This window comes from Furipterus horrens, unplaced genomic scaffold, assembly GCF_987537825.1.
Source record: "Furipterus horrens unplaced genomic scaffold, mFurHor1.1.pri manual_scaffold_12, whole genome shotgun sequence".
Taxonomy (NCBI): Eukaryota; Metazoa; Chordata; class Mammalia; order Chiroptera; family Furipteridae; genus Furipterus; species Furipterus horrens.
The window spans coordinates 87,967,173-87,986,516 of record NW_028327182.1 but is presented as its reverse complement, the minus strand read 5'-3'; the positions used below and the strand labels follow the sequence as shown (position 1 = coordinate 87,986,516).

At 36.4% G+C, this 19,344-nt stretch overlaps 1 protein-coding gene across 2 annotated transcripts in view; it reads right to left on the bottom strand.

Annotated features, from left to right (window-relative positions):
* Positions 1–358: 358 nt before the first annotated feature.
* ZDHHC2 (zDHHC palmitoyltransferase 2) overlaps positions 359–19,344 on the bottom strand; it is a 48,336-nt gene continuing 29,350 nt past the window's right edge. Inside the window, exons 7-13 of one of the 2 annotated variants that reach the window (XM_090258374.1) lie at positions 17,211–17,331; positions 15,009–15,141; positions 11,906–12,032; positions 11,517–11,609; positions 7,441–7,553; positions 5,499–5,573; positions 2,530–2,594 (exon numbers count right to left, since the gene is read on the bottom strand). In XM_090258374.1, coding sequence (XP_090114500.1) covers positions 5,533–5,573; positions 7,441–7,553; positions 11,517–11,609; positions 11,906–12,032; positions 15,009–15,141; positions 17,211–17,331 — 628 coding nt within the window. In that variant the 3' untranslated portion in view covers positions 2,530–2,594; positions 5,499–5,532. Of the gene's footprint in view, positions 2,595–5,498; positions 5,574–7,440; positions 7,554–11,516; positions 11,610–11,905; positions 12,033–15,008; positions 15,142–17,210; positions 17,332–19,344 lie in introns of both variants that reach the window. The other variant, XM_090258373.1, reaches the window with a different exon arrangement.

Sequence of the window (19,344 nt, the reverse complement as noted above, 5' to 3'; positions counted from 1 at the left end):
CATGAACCACATAATTACTAGCTTAAATTTTCATGAACATGGTTTACAAATCCTTTGTGTTTGATGTTCCTAGTGAAGGCAGTTTTGTCGAACATCCGCCGTATTTCCGGTACTTGTCCGTTGATTAGTGTACTCAAATTTTATCGTCCATTTCCATTGTCCTCAGAATCATTTAGCTATCGTACTAATGAGTCATTACCTCATCCTGCCATACAATTCTCAAGAGACCTATGTTACAACCAGGTTGTAGGCATGGGTTTTGCCGATAGTAGCTAGCTCTGGGAGACTATTAGAGCAAGTGTATCTGTAAAGCAATTCAGACCGTCAGTGGCAAGGCAACTTCATATAGACAACTAAGAAAGGTGACCAACCAGACTTTATTACAGTATATAACAGGAGGGAGCTGTGATAAGCACATCTTTGAATGTCTCATCACTGTATTTAGATGCAAGTTTTCTTTATCTTTGAAAAAAACCATCTTTCACTGAACAATGGCAAAGAGTTAACTAACAGGTACATTTTATAAGTATGTACAAAATGTAGGTCTATTTGATGCTGCTTTATTCCCTCAAGTAAAATTTATACTGCATACCTAATAAGATCTGTCATCTCCCCAAATTATAACCCCTCAAACTATAACCCCTCCAAATAAAAAAAAACCCATTAAAGATTATTCACTGTATGAAACAAAAAGGGAACCATTACAACTTAATGAAAATATTTTATTTTTAGAAATGTTTTCAAATCTGAATCTAACGTGTATTGACTTACGTATATCAATAATTACATGAAAGACCTGAAGGGGGAAAAGGTTAACAGTACTCTAGCAAGGTAAAAATCTCTCTTTTTCCCCCTAACTTCTAGTTAGTTTGAAAAGGGGGAACACCTAACAATCCTGACCCAGTAAAAACAGCTATAGTACTGTGCTTTGAAAAATATCTGGCTGCATATAATTCTTAATACATCATGTGGTGCTGTTGTCCTTAAGACTTCTAGTAGTAGCGATAGGTTCCAACCTGGCACTTTAGGTAATGAAAAGTGATGATCAACAAAATGCTTAAACTTAAAAATAAAAATATACCTTATGAAATTTCTTGAAGCAGATTGTCAGATTAAAATATGTAGCTTTAAACAATCTGAAAAACAACTGTCACCTTACTCTTCAAATAATTGCACTCAGGTATCTATAAAATGGACTGGGCTGATATTGTTTCTTCATTAACTCCTTTAATATGAAACGGTATTTTTAGCAAGTATGAGCAATTATAAGGGTCTGTTATTACTCCATTATCCTCTGGCCTTCTGTGTTGAATTTTTGTCTAACTTAGATTTTGAAAAGCTTAATACCATTTTCTCTTTGATTAAATACCAGTTCTTCAGCTGTGTAGTTTTAAAATGTGATCTGCTTTAAATTAGTAAAATCAGTACCAAAAAAAAAAAAAAAATGTTCACAGCTTATCCTAATCATGAACATTTACAAAACTTACATTCCAACAAATTAAAAAAGTAAATAACACTTTTTTAAAAATAGTGCATACAAGGCACAAGAGCTTTTTAGTATATTTACTGAAGCCTACCATTTTGGCATCAACAAACACACCACTTCAGTTTATCAGTTTCTAAACAGCACTCCATATAGTTATGTTGAACTAAATTTCCAAAAAGTATATAATTTTCGATGAATTGCATCAGTTAATCTTAGTAGATGAGGAACTATATAGTTAACTGTCATAGTTTTGATGAGAGGACACAAAAATTAATATAAATGAAGGATTAATCTATTGACCCATCAGGAATTCTTAACTGAAATTCAGTATTTTTGCTATGTTCAAAGGAAAAAAATTTAAAAAAATTAAAAAGCCATACTCACTAAAGAATATCATAAAATAAACCAATTTTCATAATTGTTAGTATAGATTTTTCCCCAATTTAAGAAGATTAGAAGAGATGAAAAATATATTTCAGATGTAATAGAAATGTATTCATTCTGACAAAAATTTCCTAGCCAATTGCTTATCAGTGAGCTCGGGCTTCAATGATCAGACTTATTTCCTAGCAGGGAACAAAAGCTAGATTAAAGTCTAGCGAAAAATGGATGGAGCTCTTCAGCTGTGCGTCATTTGGAATTCATAAAGAATTCACTCAGTCTGAAGCTGGATTTGCATCAGAAAGAATAAACAAAGAAGTGTGGCTACCTCCACCTTTTCATAGGTAACTAACAGGTTTTACGAATAAGTCTTATAATATGACTGGAAATCTTTTAAATCTTAGTATCTTCATCTTAGTTTTCTGGCTCAGAATTGTAATAAACTGTGCTACCCAATTATTTGGGTGAAAACTGGCCCATGAATTTACTCAATAGAAGATATTTTTGCCCTTGATTCATAAACCATAATTATTTTTAACATTTAACAGGACTCTGTGTTAGCTGAAACAATCTGCATCTTGAATTAAAAATGTGAGGTTTTCAGCCGCAGCTGGGAGAGAATTCATCAATTTCACGTTCTGCACATCCAGCCGAAGGGAAATGGGAGCGACTGGCCAACAGTGCCTTTCTGTGGGGAGCCTCTTCCGTCCACCTACAGCCCCGATACCTTGAAATGAAAAACAGAAAACATGAAACTGTTGTGTAAACTGTTTTTTTAAAAAGCTATAAACTACCAAATCATTCATTCAACGAACACCTCATTTGTTGGTTGCAGTAACATCCCTGTTCAAAATTAAATGTTTTCTATATTAGAAGGCTCAGTAGATGTGTTCTACAATATAGACCTCTACATCAGTGCTTCTGAAACTACAATGTGCGTATACAAGAACAGAGGATCTTGCTGGAATGCAGAAGATGCAGATTCTGATTCAGTAGGACTAGAGTAAGGTCCAAAATTCTGCATTTCTATTAAGCTCTCAGGGGAGGCCAGTGAGAGGTTTGGAACCTCAACTTGAGTGGTAGGGCTCTTCTGTTATTCTGCATCTGTCTAAGGTCACAAGGCATTTAGGAGTGACAAGAGAGTTAGAAGGAGGACTTAGGAAAATAAGTTCAAAATTTCATGTACATAAAGCACAGCGTTTTTAAAAAATAATTTATAAGAGGGAAGGTTGGATAGGCTAAATTTAATCTACACTTTAGCAGTACTATGGGTCTAGGCACATAAGTATCTGGGACATATGCTAAGAATTATTTTATTAAAAGGCCACAGATCATTTACTAATGTAGTTCAAAAAGAACAGATTATGAAGGTATCATTTAGTAATATAATTAAATGAAGCATGTCTATATCAGGTAATAATGTGCAATATAAAAGTGCATTCAATCAATGGCAAGCATGAGATGTAAAGCAGAAAAACTATTAAAAACTTTTTAAAACTTTGGAATATTAGCTACTTTAGGGAAATTCAATTTTTAAAAATAACATTTTGCTGTCACTAGTTCTATCAATAGAATGAAAAACATTACATCAGATAATCACTTTAAAAAAGTCAGTGAAGCCGATTCATGCTGCCATTTGGTTATTATGGCAGTTTCTTAGATTCAAATGTGCAAAATCATATTTTGTGAGATCTTTAATGTTAACGATGTTATTTTATCACCTATTTACAAAAAATGTTTATTTAGAACCTACTATGTGCCTGGCACTGTGCAAAGTGTTGAGAATAATGATGAACAAATGCAACACTGGTCTTGTGTCAAAATCCTGGGATGTCTGCAGGACATGACATTACTATGTGAACTTGTAAAGTATTTAACATGTAACCTCAAACAATGCGATTATCACTAATAATTCAAAATACTAAAAATAAAAAAAAATTCTGAGAAACTTTACATGCTTTGTTCTGTAAAATATTTATTTGTTGTATTGGTTAGTAATTCATATTTGTTTATTCATAGTTACCTTTTAAGAACTATTTCCAGGAATTTAATATTGTCTCTTTGCAGATTACATTTTCACTACCCTAACCATAGCTATAATTAATCTGATCTACTATACCGTCATGTGCGCCATCCAAAACCAAAACAGCCACGAGGCAACTTGCCAGATGAGTATTTTGCTGTTATTAAAAAGCTACCCATAAACCAAAACAAAACAAATTTGAAAATATGTAATTTTTTTGAGGTAGCTCCATACTGCTTTCCACAGTGGCTGCACCAGTCTGCGTTCCCACCAACAGTGCACTAGGGTTCCCCTTTCTCCACGTCCTCGCCAGCATTTGTGGTTTGTTGATTGCAGCCCAGGTGCCCATCAGTAGATGAGTGGATAAAACAGCTATGGGACATTGCCACCGTGGACTACTACTGGGCCATAAAAAGGAAGAAAACTTTTACCCTTTGTGACAGCACGGATGGACCTGGAGAGCACTGTGGGGAGTGAGATAAGCCACTTACCATACCATCTGATTTCCCTCCTAGGTGGAATCTGATGAACAAACTGAACTAGCAGGCGAAACAGAGACAGACTCCAATGGAGAGCAGATGGCAGCTCTGGGCGGGGCAGGTTGGGGAGGTGGAGGGATGGAGTAGAAAGGAAAGAGGACTCCTGGACGGGGACAATAGTGTGGTGACTGCAGGGGGAGGGGTTATGAGGTGGATAAATGGTAACGAAAAGAATTTACAACAAATTCTTTTTTTTTAAGAAACAGATTTGGAGGATTAAAATGGGTTAAAGAACACACAAATTTAAAAAAAAAAAACCTCTTAGAGATCCATGAAGTGTTCTGCCACAAATGATTTTGTTTTAGACGCTACTGCCTGCTTCTCTCAGGTGTTAGTTCTCTAGATTGAAGTCTTGCAAATACAGAGTTGTCTTCACAACTTTAATGGTCAACCCTTTATATTTGTGTTTATTGGTGTATATTTTAGATATTTATGCCTTGCTCCAAAGGGGCTTTTGATTATATTTTCCTATTGACTGCAGGCTTATAAATAGGTTTCATACTAAAGAAACTGACTTTGAAGTACTGATTTTTAAAAATCATGGTTTAAAGAAAGTGATTTGGAACACCTGTTATTTTAAGAGTGGCACACGCTCTGGGGTCCTACCAAGACCAAAACCAGGGATGAAAAGGTTTTCGCTAACAAGATATCATTAGTTTGGACTCAGACCTGGTGAGATTCTGCTAATGGAGGGTCAAGGACATGACCTCCGTATATCCTGAAGGCTAGAAAACATTTTTTTTTTAAATTGTACCATGACAAGAGAATTGTCATGTAAGCTTCAATATTTTAGGATACATCCTGCCATCGACTGTATTACTATAAATGAATTTTGTTCATCCACTTATTTTTCGTTTTTTATCAGGTTAACCTAAATACTAGCAAATACTGAATCTAGGTCCATGTCTGGGGGTCTCCAGCTCTATTATTGCAATCCCCAGGGTCAGCTTAGGCATTGATTTAATTTGAATCTCTGAGAAATAAATAATAATGCTTGTGGAAACAATTTGCCCTAAGAGAAAAGTGTTAAAAATATAAAAAATAACAATAAAGGAAAAACTTAACTCACTTTCTTAAAGAATGAATTTATTTCGTTTGGCAAGTTAGGTCTCATTCTCCATGGTCAGTGCAGGATTGCTCATACCTTTAAGGAAGAACATAAATGAGCATTTCTGGTTGCTTTTGAACAAACAGGCAGAGACTTGTTCATTCATCCATGAAGTCCCCCATATACTTACAAACGTGCCTTGTACAAGCCTGGGTGTTTATAAATAAGATGTCATATAAACATATAAACATACAGTGTCGCTCACAACCACTCCCCCCTCCCCCCTCGCGCCAAAGAAAACCTCAAACATTTTGAAAGTAGAGATAGATGCCTGAGGAAACAGTGTGTGAACACAAAAATGAAAGTACATTGAACCTGGCACTTCCCATATCATCAACCTAATTCTTCATCAGCCTAATCATTGTCGGCAAACTATTCTCTGAGCCCTTTCTCATCTTTCTCACGTTTCTATTTTTACATCAGCCTTTAAACTTAGTTTCTCATCCATCAAAGTAACAGAAAAATTAATCCAACATGCCAAATCACTTACAGTACGTTAAAAACCAGAAGATCATTTCTATGCTACCAGAGGCCTATAAGATGAGCCACGAATCCTCTCTGAAAGAAAGAGCTCTCTGTCTCTCCAGCCCTCAAGGAAGCTGATGAACTCAAAGTGCAGCTAGGTATCATCAAAGGTTTGTTGAGGTGATGCCTAGTCCTACCTATAGAGCGGAAATGCAATGGCATGTGTGCGGATGAAGTGAGACCAAATTATGAACACTCAGATGCTGGGGATATTCTGAGGGGATGTACGGAAGGGTGGTGAAAATGGGTTTACAGCTGGGAGGATGCAAAACAGTTCATTCTCGTATTTTTATTTGCTAATTATGGTATCATTTTCCATACAAATAACTGAAAACCCTTTTCCCACTCTGAATATTCTTTCAGAACAAGACCTTTTAAAGTAAGCTGATATTTTAGGAGAATATGACTAATAATATGTTAAATAATGGCCTTAGAATTTTTTATCAGGACAAACCATTTGTCTTTTGCCATTACTAAATACCAAAGAGATTTCAAATAAACCAGTCAATAAAGTGCAGCGAGCCAAAGTTAAGCACCACTAGGAGAGAGTTTGAAGAAAAGACTAGACATGAAAAAGAAGGGATTGAATTCAGTCAACCCGATGACTTTCTGGCTAACAGTGTCTCAATGGTGGGTGTCTGGTTTTGCACTTATTTAACTTACATATTTAACCCACATATTTAACTTACACCTGCATGTTTGATCACACTGTTTTGTTTAATCCTTCCCAACCCCAAGAAATAGCTAGTATTTTCAAGATAAGGAAGCTAAGACCATGAGGTTAGGTAACCTTACAAATATCACATACTAATTAGGTGCCCAAATTGGGATTTGAAATCAGGTCTGTCTGTCTGTCTTTAAAACCTTGCTTGTTCCTTGCCAATAAAGAAGTAATCAAAAGATTGAGATCAACAACAGTAACAAGAGAAATACGAACAAATTACAGGTAGCTAACATTATGGTAATTATGCAAGCACATTACTTCCACATTTTTAATTGGACAGAAATCTTTTAAAAGACTGCATAATTTGGTCCTTTACAGCAGATATTTTTCAACCTTTTGTCTGAGTTAATCACATTTTTCCATTAAAAAACATTGTTTGAGTTTACTTCTATCACTTAATATGCAGTAATAAAGATTCGGTTCTTAAATGGAAACAAAAACAATGAAGATCTTTCACAAAATGATTTTCCAAAACTAAGAGACATTCATCAAAGTGGTTCACAAACAGAAGTTCCTGAAAATAATTCTAAATTTACCCTGGAAGTCTGACTCCAAAACAAGGAAATTCCTATAGGCAATATAATAAACATTTTTTCACTATTGTAACATTTTAAAAATAAAATATATCCAAAAGCCAAACAGGCACAGCCTTACCAGCTTTGTCTTTTCCCGGGTTTGTGCTGCTCTCTGTCCAAGACTGAGAATCGGTAAGAAGGTGGCTCTGGGACTCTCTCAATGGCTTTGCAGGGAATTGATGGTTTTCAGGACTGAATAATAATAGTCATCATCACAATCATTACATTAACTCTTGCCAGTATTAAGGTGTTTCTCAAAGTATGGAACTCAAGCCACTTGTGGGGCAAGGCAATTGTACAACAGAAGTTACCCAAGAGAATGTGAGGAATACGGAACAACTCCATTGCACTGACTCGTGATGAGAAAAGTGTTCTGATTGCAATAAGATCACAATTTTTAACTCTGGCAAATCTCCATTGTTACTGCCAAGACTCGGACTCAGCCTCAGACTTTAGCAGGTAAGAGAATCTAATCTAGTTAGACCTAACAGTATTTTATTATCAATTTTATTTTTAGTTATATTCTATGACAAATTATACTAATTTCTCATTTATGGCAGCGATATGTAGTTTTGTGTAAAAATAAATCTCCATGCTAATTTAAATAAATATACTCATATTAAAGAAATAATTATTTTTAAGTGGTATGTGGATATGGAAAAAAATAAAATGAAGGAAATAGTAGAAAGGCAAGTTTGAGGAACAACTGGCCCAGTGTTTCTAAAGTGGCCTAACTGGTCTTGAACAAAGAATCTTCTATCTTCTCTAAGACTGAAACAACAAATTTGAGCATCGCCTTACAGGAGTGTCGAGAACATCTGACATTAACAGATCTTACAAACCTGGTGTTTAATTGGGGAAAATGAAGAGTCTTATATGAAAAACTTAAGTTTTAAAATTTAAGTAGACATGCCACATATCAACACATTGGACGGTATGAAAAAATAAAACATATACATAAATTAAAATAACATTTCAGTTAGATAGAAAAAAACTATTGGCATAGAAACTATTATTGGCATAGAAGCTATTACTTTAGAATACCCTGAGGTACTAATTATAATAATGTTTGAAAGATAAAAAAACTACTTAAAATTCTTCCAAGAGTAATTTCGCATATTTCAGTTTAGCTGTTACTTTTTAAAGGATATGCTTTTGCACCTCAGTAATTGCCTCACATCTAAAATTTGAAAATATTTCAATTTTGCACAGCCTTAACATACCTTTATTAAAATTTTGAAGGTAAGTCTTAAAAAAAATCATCTCCCATTCATATGAGAAATCTTTTACTCTAATTCTTATTATTCCTCAGAAAAGAGGCCATATGCCAGGTACAGCATTGAGGGACTCCTTGGAGCATCTATTCATTCAATGATATTCACTCACTGCATACTTATTACACCGATGAATGAAGTCCTTTATCTCATGGACATTTCATTGCAATTGAGGAAAATAATAAAGAAAGAAATAGATAACAAGTCAGGTGACAATACAAGTTATGTCAAAAAAAAAAAAAAAGACAGTGTACAGAGGAAGTGCTGGAGCAGGTAGGTTACTATTTTACAAAGGTTTTTCAAAGACGGCCTCTATTGTGAAGTTACACCTGAGTCGGAAGTGAATGAAGAGAAGGCACAGACCGCTCAGAATTCTGGAGGAAGAACATTTAGGAAGAGGAATTAGCAAGTACAAAGACACTAAATAAGGGCCATGCTTGGTAAATCTGAGGAGCAGCCAAGATCTGTCTGACTGGCAGTGACAGTGACGTGGAATGGGCTGACATTGGAGAGGTGCTGGGCACCTATCCATAGGGCAAGGGAAGGACCCTCGTTAGCCTTTGTTCTGAGTAAGATGGGAACTCAATGGAGGTTTTCAAGCAGAAGAATGGCAACATCTGATTTAAGTTTTAAAGGGATCACGCTGGCTTCTTCCTGGAGAGTAGACTAGCGTAGGGCAAAAAATGGAATTGGGAAGATCAGCCAGGAAGGGAGTGAAACAATTCATGTGAAAAATGATACAGACAGATTCTGAGGGTGAATCTGACAAGCTTGCAAATGGACTAACTAAGGCCACCATAGACAGGAATCTAGAACAACTCCAGAGTTCCTGGCCTGAGCACCTGGGAGAACGGAGGTCACGAAAACTGACTCATAGATGGAAGAATGGAGGAGCGTCAGGTCTAGTGTGGGCGTGAGGGTGTGGGTGGCTGGAATCGAGAGGACTTTGCACCTGTTCAGCTGGGGATGACCCTTAGACATTTAAGTGGCAAAGGTGAGTAGACAAGCAGCTATCCAACTCTGGAGCACAGAGGAGATACCAGAGTTAACCACGGAAGTTTTATATGGGCTAATCGGGGGAAATTACAAACTTCTGTAGAAGAGACTTTATCTGACAAAATCCAGTCTCAGCATTTAGAGTAAAGGAGGAGAAGGCTTGGTGCTTGACCTCTTCAAGATCACCTCGCTGGGCAACAGTGCCAGAATGGGGATTTCTCTCAATACCCAAGGCACGCTGAGTGGGAGAGATGTCTCTAAATTCCAAATAGTCTTCAACTACAAAGACAAAAAATGTTACTGACAACTACTGTTAAAGTTTATAAAGGCTATGAAAACCTGAGAAATAACTTACTAAAACTAGATTTTTCTGCACCAAGGTGTAAGAAAAACCATTAACATTTAGCTCTGTGGAATTTTCAAGCCAAAAGTCAGAGGGCATGACCCAGTAAGACTCAGGTGCCTTTTATGTCCCTGTGAAACACAGGAAAATGGCCTCCTCGTCAACTGATAGTGTCTGGTCTATCCACTGTTCCATCTAAGGGTGGGGTGGCAAATAGGTCTCATCTTCTGACAACTGAAAATAATTTGGAATGGCCACCAGGATCATGCTGGGGCCATGCCAGTCTCCACAGGAGAAAGCGCTGTTAGCAACAGGGAGAGGGTAGGAGCAGGTGCTGTGTACAAGGCATTCTGGCAACTAAAAAGAAGCTCTAAAATTTAACCAAGAATGCTATTTGGTTATCATTCTGCTATAGGATTTCATTAAAAATTTAGATTATGGTCATATTCAAATAACTATCTTCTTAAAATATTTTATTTTTATTTTTAATTATATACATATTAAATATATTTTATTGATTATACTATTATGGTTATTCCAATTTTTCTCCCTTTGCCCCCTCCACTGGGTACCCCATTCCCTCCAGCAATACCCCTTCAGTTCATGTCCATGGGTTATGCATATAAGCTCTTTGGCTTTTCCATTTCCTATACTGTTCTTAACATCCCCCCGTCTATTTTGTACCTACTGATTATGCTTCTTGATCCCTGCACCTTTTCCCCCATTACCCCCCTTCCCCCTCCCAGCTTAACCCTCCAAGTGATCTCCATATCTATGATTCTGTTCCTGTTCTGGTTATTTGCTGTCTTAACGATATAAAAATTCATGTTTAAAACTTGAACATTCATCTATGCATAGCATTTTAAATGTTTACGTAGTTCTGCCTTTTGCTAGTCAGTAGAAAAGTCAGAATCAAATCTCAGGTCTTCCTCAAGTTCTTGACAGACTGGAACCAAAGAGAGAGAGCAGGGGCACAAGTCTCCGGACAATACCCATCCAGGACCTCTCCCGTTGTCTCTCCACAGAAATGGCTCGGCTAACGCCTAAGAGGTCCTGGAAGGGCACTGAGAATATGGTGCACTTGCGAATGAAACTGCCAAGCAGGGGGTCTGGCATTGCCTTTGATCTCCAAAGGCCCGAGCCAGGGTAGTTTTCTGATCTCTTTGTATCAGTTACCTTAGGGGAAGGACCTGGAGGGTCAGAGGGAAAGCTGACCCTGGACCTGCTCACCTGATCACTAGGGAAGCTAATTTGGACTTACATATTTTTCTTTTAAGCACTATATTTTAAAGAATTATAACATATTTCAGTCAACCAAAATGTTTAAGAGAATCAACACCTGCTTCCCCACCACCCAGATTAGTCACAGAATTTTACAAGTATAATTGAAGCTCCCAATACTTTCCCCCTTCCCTCATTCCAATTGTACAGTAGTATATTACCTTATGTTCTTAACTTTTTCTAAGAAATATATACCCAGAGGATACATGAGAATAAAATGCATTATTCAGAAGTAAAATAGAGAAATAAATATGGGATTACTTTTTAGGTGTTGAATTCAGTCCTGCAGGAGTAGATGGTTGTTCAGGATCTTGGTTAACAAGGCAAGTTGGAAAGGAGCAGCCATCACCTAGACTATAATTAAAATAAAAACTTACAATTGAGCAATAAAAGAGACAACAGTGAAACTCTGTTAAAGTGCTGATGTCTGCGAACAGAACATAGTTATATTATAGACAAAATGTGTGTCAGACACGGGGTTCAATACAGTATGTTTAGGGAGATGATGAGTTCATTGATTTCCACATTGATACAATAGTGAATCATAAAATAATACTTTAAAAAACAGGAGTTCCTGTCCAGAATAATAGAGAGCCTTTGTGGAATTACTTTCATTCATTTAAAACCTGAAAATTTTCACAACAAAATACCTTGAAAAAATGGGTAGCAACCAGTACTTCTTCTCATCACCAAAAACTTGTCGCATATTTTTACTGAAACCCAAGCTGAAGCCGTTCTTATCTGTTCCGTGTCGAAATACTGGACTTCTAAATGCCTCTACAAAAGATAATGGAGCAATCACATGAGCGAAGAACATATCAGCTAGTAACCAGTATGTTCAGAAGTCACTGAATTAAACCAGGAAACTCGAAAACCAATGGCAGCCCCTTGTGAGTACTAATGTGACTACCAACAGCTCAGAAATCTAGACTGCCTGTTCTGTTTGAAAATAATCAAATAATTACATTTCTTCTATTTTTAAGTAACTTTTTAACTATTGTAGCAGCCCATGTGCCTTGCTGAAAATTAGAAAATACAAACAGGCAAGTAAGTTAAAACTTTACATCTTCTATATCTTTTATAGATAAATGGGTGGATGAATAGATGGATAAAGAAATACACAAATCTACATAGCTTTTTTTTTTTTTTTTTTTTTTTACCAAAATGAGACTATACTATACCTACATTCTATAACCTGCATTTTAGTCAGTAAGTTCCATTTTCCAATCTCTTTAAAATTTTATCTCATCCACTAATACTTTTTTTCCCAGCTAACCAAAAATGTACTTTAAAGCTCGTCTGTCCAAACCAAGACCTCATGCAGAACCATACACTGTATCTGGTTATGCCCACTTGGCATATGGAAGCTGAGGTTCAGAGAGGTTGTAGGATTTGCCCAAGACCAAAAAATAAATGTCAGAATGAAACCTTAACAAGATCATCAATGTTACTCCCATAATGCTACATTTTTTCCTGAAATACAAAAATCTAAAATTTTATTTTTTGAATATGAATAAACATATAAGTATAATGAGTGTTTCCCATTATTTAAAAAATAAAACTCTAGCAGAGTCAAAGTACTATGAAAAATGTGACAATTTGCAAGATCCTTAACATTTGTCACCCTAGGTTACATAGCTTTATATAAAAAATTGTAATAATCAGAGGACCATATTGTCGAGAGGAAGTTCTTCCAGTGTTACAAGTTCAATCAACAAGTTTTAGAAGTTAAAACCTTCTAGAAACAATTCATTTACTTATGATGAATTAAAATTGTTTGTCCAACATATATTTTGAAATAAGATACTTTGTTTAAAAATTACTTTATTATACCAATTTTTACCCTAACAGAGTCTGCTATAATAAGACTTCACCTGAATATTAAAAACTATAATTCACTGACTATAGGAATCTTTACTGACAATTATAATAATGGAATCTCGGTGTTTGAAGTGTTTTTGAGATCATAAGGACTTATACGTTCTGGTTGTATGCCCAAATTCCTAACCTTAGTTTAAAAGACTCTTTTTAGCTTAGTCCCTGCTCACTCATCAAACCTCATAGAATATTTCTTGTTTTTAAGCTTTCTGTGCTCCAACCACATGGACAGTGTCTCAAACATCGCTAGCTCTTTTCCTATAAGGCTTTAAAAATTGAGGTGGAATCCACAGAACATAAAATTAGGCACTTTAACAATTCAGTGGCATTTAGTACACTCGCAATTTTGTGCAACTACCACTTATATCAAGTTCCAAAATATTTTCATCACCCCAAAAGAAACCCTATACTCATTAGGCAGTCATATGCTATAGCATATTTCAGTGCTTCATTCCTTTTATGGCTGAATAATATTCATATATACATATGAATCATATTTTTTCTATCCATTTGATGGACTTTAGGATTGTTTCCACCTTTTGGCTAATGGAAATAGTGCTGCTATGAACACTCTTGAATCGCTGTTTTCAGTTCTCGGGTACATACCTAAGAGTGGAACCGCTGGGCCATATGGTAATTCTCTACTTACCATTGTGAGGAACGGCCAGACTGTTTGCACAGTGGCTACACAATCCTATATTCCCACCAGGATATGTGAAGGTTTCACATTCTCTACATCCTCACCAAAACTTGCTTTTTGCTTTTTGATTGTAGCCTAGTGGGTATGAAGTGTTGTCTTTCTGGTTTTCATTTTTATTCCCCTAATAATTAATAATACTGAGCATTTTTTCATGTGTTTGTTGGCGACTTGTATATTTTCTTCAGAGAAATGTCTTTTTAAATGTCTACTCAAATCCTTCGCCAATTTTCAAATTGGGGCTGTTTGTCCTTTCGTTGTTGAGTGGTAAGATTTATTTGTATATTCTGAATACTTGGCCCTTATTAGATGTATGGGTTACAAATATTACTCTCATTCTTCAGGCTATCTTTTTACTTTTTTGATAGTGTTCTTTCATGCACAAACATTTTTAATTTCGATAGTGTCTAATTTAATCTTTTTTTTCTTTCGTTGCTCATGCTTTTGGTGTTATATCTCAGAATTCATTACCATATCCCCATGTGTTCTTCTAAGAGTTTACAGTTTTAATTCTTCCATTTAGGTCACTGAACATTTTGAGTTCATTTTTGTATATGGTGTGAGGTAGGGGAACAATTTCATTCTTTTCCTCCCACCATCATTTGTTAAAAGATACTACTCTTTCCCTATTGAATGGTCTTGCTACCTTTGTTGGAAATCAATAATATATAGCACTACTTCTGAGCATCCCACCGCCATCAGACTTTGGAACATACTGTTTCTCTGCCTGAAATGTTCTGGCTCTTTCCATGACTGACTTCTTAGGTTACATATGTTTTATTCCAATAAACTTGCCCCAGACCACTCATCCAAACAGGTACCCTTCTACCATCCTCAGCCCTTGATTTATACCTCGGCATCCCATTTGCTTCCTTTAAAGCAGTTCGCGTGTTGTAATTACTTTTACGTCTGCTTAATGATTTTCTAAGCGCCCACTAGGCTCCTTCCCCCTTGCTCACCACTAAATATACACAACGCTTTACATACAATGGAAAGTCAACCAATATATTAAATGAGTGAATCTGTTTGTGTCTAAGGCACAGCCCACAAAACAATGTGTGGAATAAGAATGATTTTTACCACTTCAGGACAGGTTGGCATTTAATCATATGGCAACTTTTGATGAATATCTATTTATGTCGTTAAAGTTCTTTTAACTACAACAATTGGGTACTCACCTAATGTAGATTTATTTTTGCTGACTAGCCAACAATGATAGCCAAACAGAGAAGACAAGCTGACAGAAAACATAGCTGCAGCAAAGAATAAAAACATAATATGGAACTTGGCTTGAGTATCAGGTAGACCATTCTATAAAGAAAGGAAGAAAATGAAATGTTTTGTCAAAGGGATAAGTATTTCCCTACTTTTATAAGATTTTTTTTTTGCTTAAAAATTTTCTTAAATTTAGGTATGGAGAAAGATACATGGCTTTATGTTAAACTTTGAGAAAAAAAATATAGCATCAGATTTAAATAAATGTTTACTGGAATATAAATATATATGGAAAAGATATTTAAACTTGGGATATTTATTTTGTTTGAAATAACCAAATCATAGAAAAACTGGTAGGGGGTGTGTGTAAACTGTAACAGAAGAAAGCAAGATAAAAGGAACTATAAAATATACTTTTGAATTTACTACTTAAACATGTTTTGTTAATATACTACAGATTTATAAATGATTAAATAGTTTTATTAAAATGCCAGAAAATGGAGGTTAATTGGCACCATTTAGCCACTATATTCGCTGATGTTTTACTTTTCTACAAACAACAGCATCAAGAACATACAGAACGACACACCCACGGTGACGCTTCAGGCTATTGTGAAGAACAGCATCACAGAAATGATAAACACTAGCGCACAACACCTGTCTGAAATGTATCTTACAATACCCACGGGATAGGACAGGCCCTCTCCAAGCAAAACCAGTCTGACTCCCATTGTAGGTATTGTCCAAGGAGACCTGGACTCAGTCTAGAATGGCAGGGTTGGGTTATGGACACTCCCTGAGCCTGGGAGGTGTCTCCTTCTGGTAGAAGGTCACACTGTTTCAGTGCCCTGTAGTATTTGTCAGATTGACACAGGTCACAAGATCTCACTGACAGCTTTTGATGGCAGAGTCCTTACAAGGAGAACTCTGGTTGTATCCTTACAAATACAGTGTGGCTGGAACTAGACCCCCTCCCAGGACTGAGGAGCAGTGGAGTGACATTCTCTTGGACATTCATTAGGGATCATTCTTCAGGCTGGGCACTGGAAGTGTACTTGACTGCTAGGAGCATGTCCACGCACCTGCGTATTCTGCGTGCTTAGCAGTGTAACTGGCACATACTAGGTGTTCAAAAACCTTCACTATTGAATGTGTTTAAAATCCCACAGAAATTATCTAGCAAACGAGAAAGTCTTACCATAATAAAGAATAATTTTACAAAAACAATAAAGCAATTCTGGCAGGGGATAACAAAATTTTAACCTTGTTTGATATTCATGAGTATTTCTGGATATTTAAAATATTTGATTTTAATTGTTTTGCTTACATTTAAAATAAATACTGCAGAAAACAAAGGAGTTAATTAAAGCCTAATCAACCAATAGTTAATAAAAATTCAGGACATTATAGTCATAACTGTTTTAAAAATAATCTTTCTATACATAAAGAAAACACTTCTAGTTTTAAATCCTAGGCAATACTAAAATAATCAATTCTTGTTATTCTCAATGGCTGTGTTCTATACAGTTGCCATGAACACTGAATTTATCCCAAGGAAAATACAGAGTTAGGTTCCAGCGAGCCTCTGGTCACAACATTTTTGTGCGTTTGTGCTTAAAGAAAACTTATTTAATATCTATTGTTGATTAATTAACACAGAACTCACACCCAACATCACTATAGCTCAGGCCTGAAGGAAGCTTATGCAACACACCTATTTCCTCTACACAGCACATCACACTCACTGGTGCTTAGAAACACTGTGCGTGGAGACCATTTTAAACAGAGGAATGACTAAAAAAAGCACGACAATGCAAAAAAAGGCCATAAGTAGACTGAAAAGCACACATGGGTAACAAATAGGAGAGTGGAAACGAGAAGTCAGTCTCCTTGTATGATCCCGCTGGAAATGTGCACGCGGGCCACGCACATTTTGGCGTCTGTGTGCGTGTCTGCCAATGACCACAAGAGCTCTGTGGGTTTGATTCTGGGGTAACAGAGGAACTTTAGCAAGATGGGCAATTCACAAATACAGATTCTGCAAATAATGAGGACTGACGCTGAATGAGCTCAATTACACAAAATCAGTGTCTGAAAGAATTCACTAATGCCAAACGCTACTATATATATGGTATACCTAAAAAGTCAACAAGATAATGACTTACTGTCCAAAATTTGATAAAATACTGTAAATCTGTGGCAGCAATAAAAAGGCAGTACAGCAGGGAATAAGCCAAGAAAAGAAGGAAAAATTTATAATTTGAAAATCCAACACAATTGTTCACCCTGTTGACAAAACAAACACATTTTCAGTGAGTTTTACATTTCCAACACAGGTATACGTATGTTCTACCAAAACACCGCATGTAGTTTCCTATCGTTTAAAATGCACTGGCATTTCTTAAGTATAACTCATAAGATTTCTTAACCCACATGAACATTTTTTAGAAATCCATTTTACTAAAAGGAAGTTCTGTGTTTAGATTTTTAAAATTTGATCTGTAAAAAAAATAAAATTTGATATGTCATATTGCGTTAATTAATCATGAACCATGGACTTATACAGTTGACCACTGAACAACACAGGTTTGAACTGCATGGGTCCATTTATACACAGATCTTCATTCAATAAATATATAGTCAGCCTTCTGTATCCCCAGGTTTTGCATCCATGGGTTCAGCCATCCTGGGATTGAAAACAGCATCTGAACCCACTTTAAAAACTCTGGAGTCTTGTATCCGTTCCCCTTGTTTAATCAGGTCTGTCAGAATTAGAAAGATTGTCAAATTCTGCTATCCATTTTCTTATAAGGTCAAGTTAATTGTAGGCTGAGAAATGAGGCTGTTTAGTAAATTAATGTCTCTCTGTAATTCTGCTGGCTCTATCACAGACATGACGAGCTTTCTACGTGTGGACAAATTTGGATCAATCCTGACTGTTTTCATCTCATCACAGGCCCTTCTTACTTTAGGTGAGACTTATTTCAGTCAACTCTGTGGCCCTGATTTCCTGGCCACTTGGCTAACGTCTATCTAGAACACACCTCTATCCAGAAAAAAAAAAAAAAAGTATGTTACTGTGGGTTTCCCCTAAAGAAGACCCTGAGACAAAAGAACTTGAATATAGTTTATTTGAAACAAAGAAGGGAGAGAATTCAAAACAGCGCATGTCCTTAACCAGGGCTCACTGGCTGAGAGCGGCCTCTGAAGCATCACCGCCCTGGCACCTAGGAGTAGAGCAAACCTCCCCAGGTCCAAGAGGGCAGAGCAGCAAAGAAACAGGTGTCTGGGTGCCCAGCTGTCTGCAGGTGTGGGAAGTGCCCCCTGAGGTGCAGGGCACTCACAGGAGGGTCACAGGAGGTGGGGAGGTAGGGGAGGCTCTGGCAGCTTCTGCTATGGAGGGGTAAACAGGAATCTAAGGAGAATTACGGCTACTTATAATTAAGGATATGGGGGGGAGGGTGGGGGGGGTAGCTACCAGCTGAGAATTTGAACAGAATGAATGAAATGGATGAAAGATTGAGCAAAAGGGAAGAATGGATACAATGAAAATTAATACAAAATGGAGGTTAGTTACTGAGATTCTTTTTGAGAAGATCATTGTCATAGCGGTTAAGGGGCCTTGGCGTGTTTCAGGAGAAAATCTACACGGACAAAAGGAAAAGGTGTCCTGGAGAGGCATATAGAAGAGACTAGACCTGACATTCATTCCCCTATTGTTCTCTGCAACTAAGATAATCATTCCCTGTGTGCATATATTTCAGCCCACAGCTAGCACAGCTTTCTCCAGGGCCATCCCTGCAAGAAGATGAAGCTGTGGGACAGTCACGCTTAAAGCCAAGTCCAACCTGGCTGGCAGCCTCAGTGTGACTGTCAAAGATATATGCACACTGGGATGAGAACTTATAAGGAAAGGTAGAAAAATCCACCTTCACTGGTTAATTAGATCTTTCAAATAATCCTCCATTAAGTCACCTCATTTCAGGACTTAGAAATACTTTTAAAAATATTAACAAGTTCTAAGTGGAAACCCTTATTTCAACATGTGAGTATTTACATATTTGCTACTCTACTCGTTAATGCCAAGTTTTATGTAAAAAACATTGCTAAAGTTTTAGATGAAGTAATAATTAGAAACCTCCTATTAGGTATTGTGTTTATATGTACCTTCAGGGAGTATTTTAGAATTTCTATGTTTTTACATCAGCATACAAAGAAAACCATTTGTTCTGAGCAAATATGAGAAATTAACTTTTAAATTGTTAAGCTACTGGTTTTAAAAGTATTTCATGGACATTC